Genomic DNA, 12,911 nt, shown 5'->3' on the forward strand with positions numbered 1-12,911 from the left:
CAGTCACTAGAAAATTTTGAGTTGGGGAGGTTAGAATGTTTTTTACAGTGTACACTGTAAAAGATGATTTGTTAAATTAACTTAATTAAAATGAGTTAGAGCAACACAATTGCTGAACATTTTGCTTCTACTTAAATTAATTGTGTCCAATCTACTTAGATATGAAAAACTGAAGTTTACTCAGGGCTCGACAATAAGGACTGCATTGTGCTGCATCGTCTGCATCTTCATGAAAGTTTGTCATTTGCATGTGTTTTTAAGCCTTGCCCATTTAAAAATTAATGCGCAAGAAGACGCTAGAAGAGAAGTCAATTCGATACTCGCTGTTTAAGAAGTTTTGTGAACTGACAAATTCACACAAAATTGTCAAAATGCCCGGATTGGCGAGTATCCACATAAACAGTCGGTTATGTCTTAAGTAAACATAAACAGTTAAGAAAAAAAAAACTGTGTAAGGGCTGGTTCACACAGAACGAGTTTTGCTTTTAAAAGCACGAGATGCAGGTCAGTGGAACGAAAAAAAGATGCTGCGATGCTGAAAAAGACACGAGACGGGAGCGCAACGGTTAAAGACGTCAGTCTAGCGCGTTTACATTGATAACCAATGGAAAAGTAGCGCAGTTGAATGGAAAAACAGTATATTGGATCCGTAGCCTAACATTCCTGCTGCTGCCTGTTCTTTAATGTTAATTAAAGTTAATCATGTGAAAAAAATCACTCACTGCTTTTTAACTGAATAGCTTTTGTAACTTTAATAAGGATTCATCTAAATTTAGTTTGTACAGTGAAGATTATGCAGTGTTATTTTACATTTGATAACTTTATTCAAATTCTGTAATTGAAAATTACTGTTAGACCAACCTGAACAACTTGAAAAGCACTGTTTATTTCATTTGTGTGAAAATTTTAGCAGGGCAAATAAAAATTTGAAATCTGAAACTGGGCAGAAGATATTTAGTTCCCAGCATGCTTTGCATAGGACTGGATGCGGGACAGTAAATGTTGAAATTGAATGTTATTTTATGTGTTTTGAGTAAATGGAAAGACCTGTTAGAGTTATGTATAACATTTAAGAGTTTTTGTTATGTTATAGATTTTTGTGGTTACCATTGTGCTGAAGAATAGAGCTTGTGCTTGCGCTGTGGATGGCTGCATGAATCAAGTTAATTTGCTTCACATAATGAGCATTAGCTGTGTTAGTGCAGTGACAAGTACAGTAGCTTCTTACTTGTTCATTGCAAACACCAACTATGCAAGCTACAGATTTAAAATGTACAGTAACAAATAAGTGTTCATATTACTTTTATAAGTAATTAGTTGTGTAATGTATTGACAATTGTTAGATAGACTTTACCTTATTTCTTTTAGTGAGTCATAGCTGTTAAAGCCGGCATGAAACAGAAGTTGCAAAAGTATTTTCTTCCCTATTGTGACATGTATCCATGTGGAAGGGGTTCTTGAACAAGAAAAAATGTAGGGTGGGACTTTTTGTCCACAGGGAATTGATTGGATTTTTTCCCACATGCACACTAAAATTCTAACAATCTTACAATTTGGCTACAGTATATAATGTTGTAAATCACACACTCTACAATATAGTATGTAATTAATAAATTGTTTTTTTTACAAAGGTTTATTTTAAAGGACTTTTGTTATTGTGCACGTATTAGGTGTTTTATTATGTGTTCTCGGAACTCTGTGGCTCTCATTCATATATACTGTATATATATATATATATACCACATAAATAATAGCACTTTTGACAAATATATGCTTCACACATAGAAAGTAAAACACATACTGTACATTTAACTTTGCATGTCATATATACTGTTCAACTTTCAATATAAAGGCCTATTGTTAATTGTTTCAAGACATTATATTGTAAAGTCTATTTGCACATTTCATGTGTCACTTCTTCGTCGTAAACTTCTGGCCATCAGCCTTACTGTATAGCTGTATGTTTTGTAGTGATCAATGACAGTGTTATGACTAGCTAAGCTATGTTTGCACTACAAGTTATGGGCTATTTATTGTACTTTTTCATTTCTCTATTACGCCAAACAACGTTCTTGGTTTCCCCTTATTCCCCGTCCTGCAGGGTTCAGCCGATTCGTACACGAGCAGACCTTCGGATTCCGACCTGTCAGCGGAGGAGGACCGCGAGGCGTATCGGCGTGAAGCCGAACGCCAGGCCCAGCTGCAGCTCGAGAGAGCCAAGGTTCTGCGCTTTTACTATTTCTTTGCACAAAGTTTCCATCTGCATGTAGCTTGTGACATGAATGTGTTGGGACAGGGCATATCTGTACAGATTGGTTCAAGTAACAACATTTTCTTAGCATTTAGATCAATATTGTACACTTTAAAAGGATCAATTAATTGTTTCTTGATATACACTTATTGCTACAGACAAATGTGTCTGCTGAGCTAAAATAAAATGCAAATGTGTATGCAAAAGGGACCTTTTACTTTATCTTACAACATTTTGTCCCAAATTGTACACAAAAATACAACCAATGGTTCACTTTCATGTAAAATTTCTATAAATTCATTAAAATGTTGCACTGTTCTATTCAATTACTGTGTATTTGACAACTAATCACCTGCTAAGCATTATATAATGTAATGTTACTTACTATTTTAATTACTATGCATTTATATTAGATAATTATTTATATATTTACTATGCAGTTATTGAGATAATCTAGCTTTTAATAGAGCAGCCACACACACACACACACACACACACACACACACTGCTATGTGATTATTAACATAGCTTTCTCTGGCAGTCCAAACCTGTAGCGTTCGCAGTGAAGACGAATGTGAATTATTGCGGGGCTCTAGATGAGGACTGTCCTGTTCAGGGTGCTGCCATAAACTTTGAAGCCAAAGACTTTCTGCACATTAAAGAGGTGAGATGCACGTACAATACATGCAGACGAACGTGTGGAAAGTTCTGCAGGCTATTGGCTAACAATGCCCATAACACCATAATGGCTCCTCGTAATAGTGCTGAGTGTGTGCTTTCCTTGTGTTGCAGAAGTACAATAATGACTGGTGGATCGGAAGGCTGGTGAAAGAGGGGGCAGACATCAGCTTCATACCCAGCCCCCTCCGACTGGAGGCCATGAGACTCAAACAGGAGCAAAAACAACAGAGGTCTCTTTCTCTCTCTGCCAAGATTGTGCACAACTGTGCTCTGTATATATTTCAGACGTTGGATTACATTTAGATGCATAGAAATAAAATGCATTTTATATGAAGGTAACACTTTACTATAAAGACCAATGAGTTAATGGGATAGTTCACCCCAAATAATTTACTCACCCTCAAGTTGTTCCAAACTTGTATGAGTTTCTTTGTTGAACACAAAATAAGATATTGTGAAGAATGTTGATAACCAAACAGTTGATGTCAATGTGGCCCCACTACTGTTATAAATATCTGATTGATTTACATTACAAACTATCATAATTTAATCCGACTTTTTTACGCATATAAAAATCAGCATCTGCACCAAATTGCACATTTTTGCTTATTTTGGGCCTCTGTGTGTTTTCTTCTTCTTGAGAATGAGCTCCATATTCTATACGAGGCATAAAAGACTGATAAGTTAAATGTAATTCTCAACAAAAACATTCCCTTACTGTATAAAAGTATGACTATGGCAATAATACTGAATTTAGTCTGAACCCTTATCCTCTCCTCCTGTACCTGTAACAAATCCTTCCCTCACAGGTCAGAATGACCCGAAGCCCTAAAATTACTTATACAATTATAAAAATGCTGCTGCTTTTTTTTGTCCAGAAAGCTTATTTCATTTCATTCTTATAATTCTTTTCTATTTTTTTATGCAAATTTTTTTTTAGATATTTTTTTTCTTTTATTTATCTCTAAATAACTAGATTTTATCAGTAATTTTAATATTTATATTGAATTGTATAACATTCTTCACATTCTTTCACTGAAATAATTATTATATAAATTCATAAATAATAATTCAACAAAATAACTCTCCATTACATGCAAACTTAAAAACTCAAAAAGTCTCACATTGGGTGTCTCTGCCAACCTCTTGTGGAAAAAAAGAATAAATAAAGAAAATAAAATATAAAAAAATTAAATAAAGAATAGCCTTATAGCTTTATATGGAGCAAATGAACTGTTCCCCTGGGTCCTAAAATCAGTTCTTCAGTTCTTTTCTTCAGTATGCCGTCAGGAATATATTTAGACATTATAAGATCATTTTTTGGTAGAGTTTTAGCATTTTTAGTTTTCATTTTGAGTATTTTTTTAGGTTTGTATTTATACTGAAGTGTCAGATTTTGTAATAATTCAAGTTAGTAAGGTGGACAGCAGTAATGTGGACAGTAAGAATTTATTACTATTTATATTACAACCACATAAAATCCTAAAATCCAGTCAAAAAAAAAAAAAAATGTGTGTGTACAAGTTAAAGTGCGACAAATCTCCCAAGGTCTTGAACCACTCTGATGTGAATTTTTCAAAATTAAAAGAAAATGAATGTCGGGTCAAAATGACCCGAGGAGAGGATGTAATGAAGCTGACAATTCTGGCAATGTCCAGATAGCTTACCAGCTCTGTGAAAGCATGTGGTATCATAGGCTGATGTTTTTTTCTTTCTTTCTCTGCAGGAAAAGTGGTAACTCCTCCTCAAGCCTAGGCGACATGGTATCAGGAGGTTGGAGATCCACGCCGCCATCTGCAGGTGAGAGTGAGTATGACGGCCTGGGCGCCATGCTGCTTTGCAGGGGATGTGTGTGACTGGGAATGCTGCCCCAAATGAGCAAAATATCAGTAGGGCTGGAGATCAGTGAGTTTATTCATCTTTCCTTGCTTTTGTTCTTATTCTTTCCTCCTCTTCTTAACGCATGACACATTCTGTCAGGTTAAGCTTCTACTGTCAAATACAGTAGGATAACAACTGTAAAAGTTCAGAGTATGGTAAAAAATATAAATCATTCTTATTCTACAATCTTCTGAATGCTGATTCTGATGTGTTCTCTCATTTCCAAAAGCCAAACAGAAGCTAAAGCAGGTAGGTGTGTTGATGTGGCTATGTGTTAGATATCTTATGATAAGCTCTCCTTGCGATTGGTCAGACAGGTTGTAACATATTTGAGGAAATGATTTAATGAGATACTTATAGGAAGCCCCCTTTTGGTATCGCTGCCAAAAAACACACACCAAATGGCCAAAAATACACTACACTACTCTTCAAAAATGCTGTTTTATGCTCACCAAAGCTGTATTTATTTGATCAAAAACACAGTAATATTGTGAAATATTATTACAAAAACCTGCTTCGTTAAAAAAAAGGAGAAGAATTAATCAATTTAATGTCTCCTTGTTTAATAAAAAATATTAATGTCTTAAAAAAAATAATCTTATACTGACCCCAAAATGTTGAATGGTAGTGTCTGCCGAAAAACAATTCTATTTAGTAAATGAACTAAATAGAATTAAGTAACACTTTATTTTACAGTGTCCTTGTTACACATTACATGTTGTTACTGTAGTAATAACCCTAAACCAAACCCCAATCCTAACCCTATAGTAAGTACATGCATAATGCATAATTACATTGTAACACAGAATTATTTATATGACAGTACTAGATATTGTAAACATCTAAGGATATTGCTTTAAATCCGGTTTGTTCTAGTTGTACTTGATGCTGTGGTTCTGTGTGACGGTGCCGTTCTTGTCTTTCTCATTTAGACTGAACTCATTCCTCCATATGATGTGGTGCCGTCCATGAGGCCTGTGGTTCTGGTTGGGCCTTCACTGAAGGGCTATGAGGTGAGCGCTAGACTTCATACAACCCTCTGAATTTGTTTTGAAATTTGTTGTCTCATGTGTCGTGTCTGTCGACAGGTGACAGATATGATGCAGAAAGCTCTGTTTGACTTTCTCAAACATCGCTTTGATGGACGGTGAGCTCTAAAAGACATCTTGGCACATTTCTCGATTGTATATGTATTAGATATACACTACCGGTAAAAACTTTGGAATAATTAAGATTTTAAATGTTTTATGTTTCTTTTAAAGAAGTCTCTTCTGCTCACCAAGGCTGCATTTATTTGATCGAAAATACAGTAAAAACAGTAACATAGTGAAAAATTATTACATTATATGTTTTAAAATGTATTTTATTCCTGTGATCAAAGCTGAATTTTCAGCATCATTACTCCAGTCTTCAATGTCACATGATCCTTCAGAAATCATTCTAATATGATGATTTGACAATTTTTTTTAATCAATTACTAGTGGTACTCAATTATTGATAATAGTTATTATTATTATCAATGTGGAAAACTGTTTTTGCTGCTTAATATTTTTGTGGAATATTTTTTTTCAGGATTCTTCAATGAATAGAAAGTTCAAAACAACAGCATTTATTTGAAATAGAAATGTTTTGTTACATAAATGTATTTTGATCAGTCTATGCTAAATAAAAAAAAAAAAAACAGACTTTTGAATGGTAGTGTATCACAGGTTTTACAAAAATATGAACTGTTTTCAATGTTGATAATAATAAGAAATGTTTCTTAAGGAATATTTCACAATATTACTGTTTTTACTGATCAAATAAATATAACTTTGACACTTCTTTCATAAACATTAAAAAAATCTTAATTCAGTGTATGTGTATGCATAATCGTCGTTTACTCACACTTATGTACTTACAATTAATGGTGACAGCGTCTGTCAAGCTCCAAAAAGGCCAAAAAATATTCATAAAAGTAGTCCATACAACTCATGTGATTATATTTCATGTCTTCTAAAGCCATACGCTTTGTACAGACCCAAATTTAAGTCATATAAAATAGAACTGGCACATCATAATCAATTACCATGGTGGAGACATGATTTTCAGTGACCTGCAATCTTTCTTTCACATCATTAAGTCACTAATGGATTGTTATGCTGACAGGATTTCTATAACCCGGGTAACCGCTGACCTTTCTTTAGCCAAGAGATCGGTTCTCAACAAGAGACCTATCATGGAGAGGTCTAACACACGGACCAGTTTGGGTGAGAACATCAGCTCACTAAAGACTTGCTATACTGTACACCCTTCAGAGCTCAACAATAAGATAACATCAGTTGCCTATTTTTTTTTTACCACAATTAGTTAACAGTATCTAGCTGGTTAACAAGGTCTTGTCAAAATTGGAGGAATAGGTATTAAAAATGTTCAAAAATAAAAACCAGCAGACAAAATCTATATTTTTGAACTTTTTGAGCATTTTCTCCTTCTGTTTTCTCGGGCTTCATGTTTTGTGGGTGCTGTTTGTCTGTTTGTGCACCCAGCGGAGGTACAGAGTGAGATCGAGAGAATATTTGAGTTGGCCAAAACCCTTCAACTGGTGATTCTGGATGCGGACACCATTAACCATCCAACACAGCTAGCTAAAACCTCGCTAGCTCCCATTATAGTCTATGTCAAGGTCACCTCTCCAAAGGTAAGTCTCTTGATCACGGGTGCACTAGTTCAAAGGATTGCTGAAAATATTCTCAAAAATATCAACAAAAAAATAGATTATTTATTTTTCTTTGATTCTTCCTCTCTTTTGGCAGGTCTTACAGCGGTTGATAAAGTCGAGGGGTAAATCACAGAGCAAACACCTCAATGTTCAGATGATGGCAGCAGATAAACTGGTTCAGTGTCCCCCTGTAAGTTCTTGAAGTTTAAACACACACACACACGTACCCATACACATTTACAGAGCTGTTCAGAATACTGTAGATTCAACATTAGTGTTGTCAAGATCCACTTCACAAATATAATTGGATAGTTTTATCTTTTAACAATATTTCCTTGAAAAGGTCTTAAAGAGCTAGACTGCCATATTGCAGTATGGGATGTGCCCTGGTACTTGATGTAAACTCATAAATGAGTAATGCATGTACAGCAGGGGTGTCCAATCCTGTGCTCCTTGAGGACCACTATCCGCTCTAGTCCTAATTAAACACAGCTGAACCAGCTTATCAAGGTCTACAAGATCACTTGAAACTTCCTGGCAGGTTTGATGGAGCTAAACTCTGCAGGAGTGGGATTGGACACCCCTGATGGACAGCAACGCACATGTCTAGAATATAAATCCAAAAGGGTACAGAAAAAATAATTTTCCAAAAATTATTATTATTTACTCTCCCTCATTTTGTTCCTAATACATATGACTTTCTCTCTTGTGTGGAACATGGGAAGATATTTTGAGAAACTGTACTAGTTGCTCCTTTCCATGCAATTGTAATGAATAGGGACTGGAGCCTTAAGGAAGACACTAAAACCCCATAAAAGTATGATCCACAAATCTTTTTACAATGATCTTTGTCATGAATTGGTTGATCTGGTTCACAAAACACAATTTTCAGTGGATAACAACATTTGCTGTATGTTTCTCACACAAAGCTATCGTTTGGTATACTTGAGGTATAGCATAATGCAGGACTTGTATGGTGCTTTTTGAAAGCTATTGCAATTGCATTGAAAAGAGAAACTAGTACTTTTTGGAAATACACAAGGGTGGGTAAATAATGACCGAATTATTATTTTTGGATTAACTATTCAAAATCTCTACCATCATTTAGCTGTTTTCCCTCTGTTTAAATAGACCTGATTATCAGTCAAACTCTGACAGCCCTAAACAAAGTGAAGTTAGATTTGTTTTCACTGAAACTCTCAATGGCTGATTTAGGATTGCAAGGATGAGAACTGCAGGTTTTGAGAGCATTTCATTTAGGGCACATCTGTCTGACTACACATTGTGTTAATTGGAAATGAAGGTAATTTTGTGTCTCACATTGTTAGTGAACTGGTGTAATTTTAAATGTTTGTTCTTCATTCTCACTTGATTGACTGCTTTTTTAAGGAAGCCCCATACGTTGCTTGGTTCTAAACTGAACTTATTTAGACTGGCCTTGCTACAGTTCTAGTGATGCAAACGCTTGCTTTTCCAAACCACATTCTGACAAAAGTCATGTTGCATGTTGTTCCATAGAGCCATTATCCTACCTGTCGCTCAACGTCATCTCCCATCACCTGTCCACCATCATAAGATATTTTATATAATATCTTCTAATTTCATCCCCCGCATGTCATCTTCTCCTCCACCCTGTCTCCCCATCAGGAGATGTTTGATGTCATTTTGGATGAGAACCAGTTGGAGGACGCCTGTGAGCACCTCGCTGAATATCTGGAGGTTTACTGGCGTGCCACTCATCTGCCAGGCACCGCCCCTCTTAACCCCCTATTGGAGCAAAATCTGATGACCCCACCCTCGGCAATCTCCAGTCTTCAGGTGAGGCGTCTTTGTGTGGCCGAAACATTTAAAGAGTTTTATATACAGTAGAAGAAATATGTGTTAGTTCTCAAGTGCCTTTGGCTCTCAAGATAATCAAAGCAGCTTTACAAGGAGGGATTGCGGAACAAGTGCAATGACATATCTAAGGAAACTTATTTCCCAGACAGCAACATCGTGTCGGCCCAGATCCGGTCCACGTCTGGTACGTGTGGATTCCAATCGATCCAGTCGATCTGGGCCGACACTTTGTTGCTGTCTGGGATGGCACATTAAATTGTGACATTCACAATATGAGCAAAGTCATCGTCATAAATATTCAATATATCCTTCTATATTTAAAAATGCAGATGACTACATTCTTGAAAAGTTTTGTGTTTTGCAGTCACACATGCACTGGCCTAGTTAGACCAGAGTCCACCAGACTTAGTACAGCGTGTGTCCTCATCGATCAGCCTGGAAAGTAGTCCAGAGGCTGTTCTAAACATAATCATTGAGAATATAAATGCCATATGTATCAGCTTCGAGAAATATATCTTATATTTGTGATGTGTGGATTAAGGTCTGCATCCACCTCATTCAATATCCCATGAAGTTAATTCAATTAAAATTATACAGCTGACCTCAAAAGTCAGGATGTTGCAGTTACACAGAAAATGGTTTTGGGTCACAGCTGATTTTCACTGGTGTATGGGACACAGTTTTAAAGGTAAAATGCTAAATAAAGGTTGGCACTAGAGTTTTGACTTTTCACTAGAGCCCCTGTATATTCAAACTAGTGACAGATCTGTTCTGCTTTAATCATTTCATGCAAGCAATAATTGGTCAGTCCTACTTTGCATTTGACAAAACGGATCTGTAATTAAAAAAACTGATTATAATTGTCCTTTTTGGCAACATAAGGTGGTCATAAAGTAAACGTTTGTCTGGTCTGTCTTTTCCTCCAATCCATATTTTCACTCTCTGTCCTTTAGTTGTCTTGGGTCCACAAATACTTGTAATACTGACATGTTGTAAGTCTCAATCTGTCTGTTTTGTGTCTCATTCATGCCTGACATCTTTGCAGTTCTCTGAAACACAGGAATTAATTGAATGAACGCTTACAAACCTGCGGTGAGTAGGTGAGACAGTCAATCTGCCTTCCCCACTCTGACTGTAAATCAAAACCCCACCCTGATACTCTTTACATCCTCCAATTCCTTCAAACCCTCCAAATGGAAATGGCCATCTGGTATCCCCATTGGAAAAACACTTAATTTGAAAAAAGAAAATCATATATGCAAATATATGATTGTGTTATGCTGTTGTTGGTGAGACATGTAGCCCATTTATAGTTTTTATGTTTCAGTTGGGTAAAAGGTGGTAATACAAAAGCTTTATGTTTAAAATTATGCTGGCCTTAAAATGCCTTTAATGTTCAAAAAAACTCCAAAAGCACATTCAAATGCCCATTAAATCCACATTTAAATGTTCTTCTTAATATGTAATCAGTACATCTTATGGTGTAGGCAACATTTCTAAAGGTGTAGGCAGGTTTTCTAAAGGTGTGTGCAGCATTTATAAACCTATAGCACATCTATCCCTTATTTTTAATGTAAGAGCGGTACTGGTATTTCTTACCTTATAATTTGAACGTATTGCGCTGTTTTTAGCGCAAATAGTTTTACAGCGTACTGCTCTTTGTTATTCTTCTAGTTATTTACCTATAGCGACTAATGAATCAGAAGTCTTGCACATTCTCAGAAAATAGCTTACTTCCCCGTTGCACAGTAAGGTGGATAATTAAAGAAGGCATTTTTAAAGCTATAAGCAGCTTTTCTGAAGATGTAGGCACTGGGTCTTAAGGTGTGTTTAAGGCAGTGTATTCTAATGTTAGCAGCTTTTCTAAAGGTGTAGGTAGTGTTTGTAAAGGTATAGACAACATTTGTAAAGGTGTGGGATGGGTAGCATTTGTGGCAAAATTACTTATAGTCAGTAGAATGTCTAAAGTGGACTATCAAAATAAAGTGGAACCACATTTGTAAAGCTACAGAGAATGTTTGTAAAGGTGTAAGCAGGATTTCTGAAGGTATAGGCAGTGTTTGTGAAGGTGTAGGCAGCATTTCTGAAGATGTAGGTAGTGGGTCCTAAGGTGTAGACATTTGTAAAGCTGTAAGTAGTGTATCCTAAGGTGAAGGTGTAGGCAGTGTTTGTAAAGATATAGACTGCGTTTGTAAGGGTGTAGGCGGCGTGTCTCTAGGTGTGGGCAACGTTCCTAAAGGTATAGACAGCTTTTTCTAAAAATGCAGACAGCATTTGTTAAGTTGAAGGCAATGTTTCTAAAAGTGTAGACAATGTGTAGACAGCATTTGTAAGGGTGTAGGTGGCACGCTTCAAGGTGTAGGCAAAGTTTCTAAAGGTGTAGGCAGCTTTTCTAAAGGTGTAGGCAGTGTTTTTAAGTTGTAGACCGCATTGGTAAGGGTGTAGACAGCATGTCTCAAGGTAGTCAACGTTTCTAAAGGTGTAGACAGCTTTTACTAAAACTGCAGACAGCATTTGTAAGGGTGTAGGTGGCATGCTTCAAGGTGTAGGCAGCTTTTCTAAAGGTGTAGGCAGTGTTTTTAAGTTGTAGACCGCATTGGTAAGGGTGTAGACAGCATGTCTCAAGGTAGTCAACGTTTCTAAAGGTGTAGACAGCTTTTTCTAAAACTGCAGACAGCATTTGTAAAGTTGAAGGCAATGTTTCTAAAAGTGTAGACAATGTTTTAAAGGTGTAGACCGCATTGGTAAGGGTGTAGACAGCATGTATCAAGGTAGTCAACATTTCTAAAGGTGTAGACAGTGTTTTAAAGGTGTAGGCAGCATTTGTAAGGGTGTAGGCAGCATGTCTCAAGGTGTAGTCAACGTTTCTAAAGGTGTAGACAGCATTTGTAAGGGTGTAAGCAGCATGTCTCAAGGTGTGGGAAATGTTTCTAAAGCTGTAGAAAACGTTTGTAAAAGTGTAGGCTGCATTTCTGAAGGTGTAGGCAGTGTTTTTAAGTTGAAGACAGCATTTATAAGAGGTGGGTGGCCATTTCAATGGATAGTCAATGCTTCTTAAGGTGTAGGCGGCATTTCTAAAGGTGTAGGCAGCATTTGTAAAAGTGTAGGCTGCATTTCTGAAGGTGTAGGCAGCATTTGTAAAAGTGTAGGCTGCATTTCTGTAGGTGTAGTCAACGCTTCTTAAGGTGTAGGCAGCATTTCTAAAGGTGTAGGCAGCATTTGTAAAGCTGTAGGCAGTATTTCTAAAGGTGTAGGCAGCATTTGTAAAGGTGTAGGCAGCATTCCTACGGGTTGGAGGTTAGAACTGAACTGGATTAATTACAGGGAAGTAGCCACATGCTTTCTGGCACTTTCTAGAGGTCCATTTTTCCCCTTAAACTTTTTCTGTCAAATGATGTAAACTCCCATATGGCAGTGCAAACTTTCCATTTGACAAGGCCTACTTTTTCTATGATTTCTATTGTGTTATGCACCTACCCCTCTACACTTTTGGCTTAATTTGCTTTTATCGGAGCGAGCTGCACACAGTCATCTCAGACTGTTCTGTTTTTGCACCTT

At 36.5% G+C, this 12,911-nt stretch overlaps 1 protein-coding gene across 4 annotated transcripts in view; it reads left to right on the forward strand.

Moving 5' to 3' along the window:
* cacnb3a (calcium channel, voltage-dependent, beta 3a) overlaps positions 1-12,911 on the forward strand; it is a 39,292-nt gene that overhangs the window by 20,781 nt on the left and 5,600 nt on the right. Inside the window, exons 3-14 of one of the 4 annotated variants that reach the window (XM_084098988.1) lie at positions 2,102-2,221; positions 2,793-2,915; positions 3,044-3,162; positions 4,659-4,738; positions 5,043-5,062; positions 5,746-5,826; positions 5,902-5,960; positions 6,962-7,062; positions 7,342-7,493; positions 7,609-7,704; positions 9,162-9,332; positions 10,399-10,445. In XM_084098988.1, coding sequence (XP_083955114.1) covers positions 2,102-2,221; positions 2,793-2,915; positions 3,044-3,162; positions 4,659-4,738; positions 5,043-5,062; positions 5,746-5,826; positions 5,902-5,960; positions 6,962-7,062; positions 7,342-7,493; positions 7,609-7,704; positions 9,162-9,332; positions 10,399-10,428 — 1,152 coding nt within the window. In that variant the 3' untranslated portion in view covers positions 10,429-10,445. The remainder of the gene's footprint in view (positions 1-2,101; positions 2,222-2,792; positions 2,916-3,043; positions 3,163-4,658; positions 4,739-5,042; positions 5,063-5,745; positions 5,827-5,901; positions 5,961-6,961; positions 7,063-7,341; positions 7,494-7,608; positions 7,705-9,161; positions 9,333-10,398; positions 10,446-12,911) is intronic. The other 3 variants (XM_084098989.1, XM_084098986.1, XM_084098987.1) reach the window with 3 other exon arrangements.

This window comes from Abramis brama (assembly GCF_963993115.1).
Source record: "Abramis brama genome assembly, chromosome: 22".
Taxonomy (NCBI): domain Eukaryota; kingdom Metazoa; phylum Chordata; class Actinopteri; order Cypriniformes; family Leuciscidae; genus Abramis; species Abramis brama.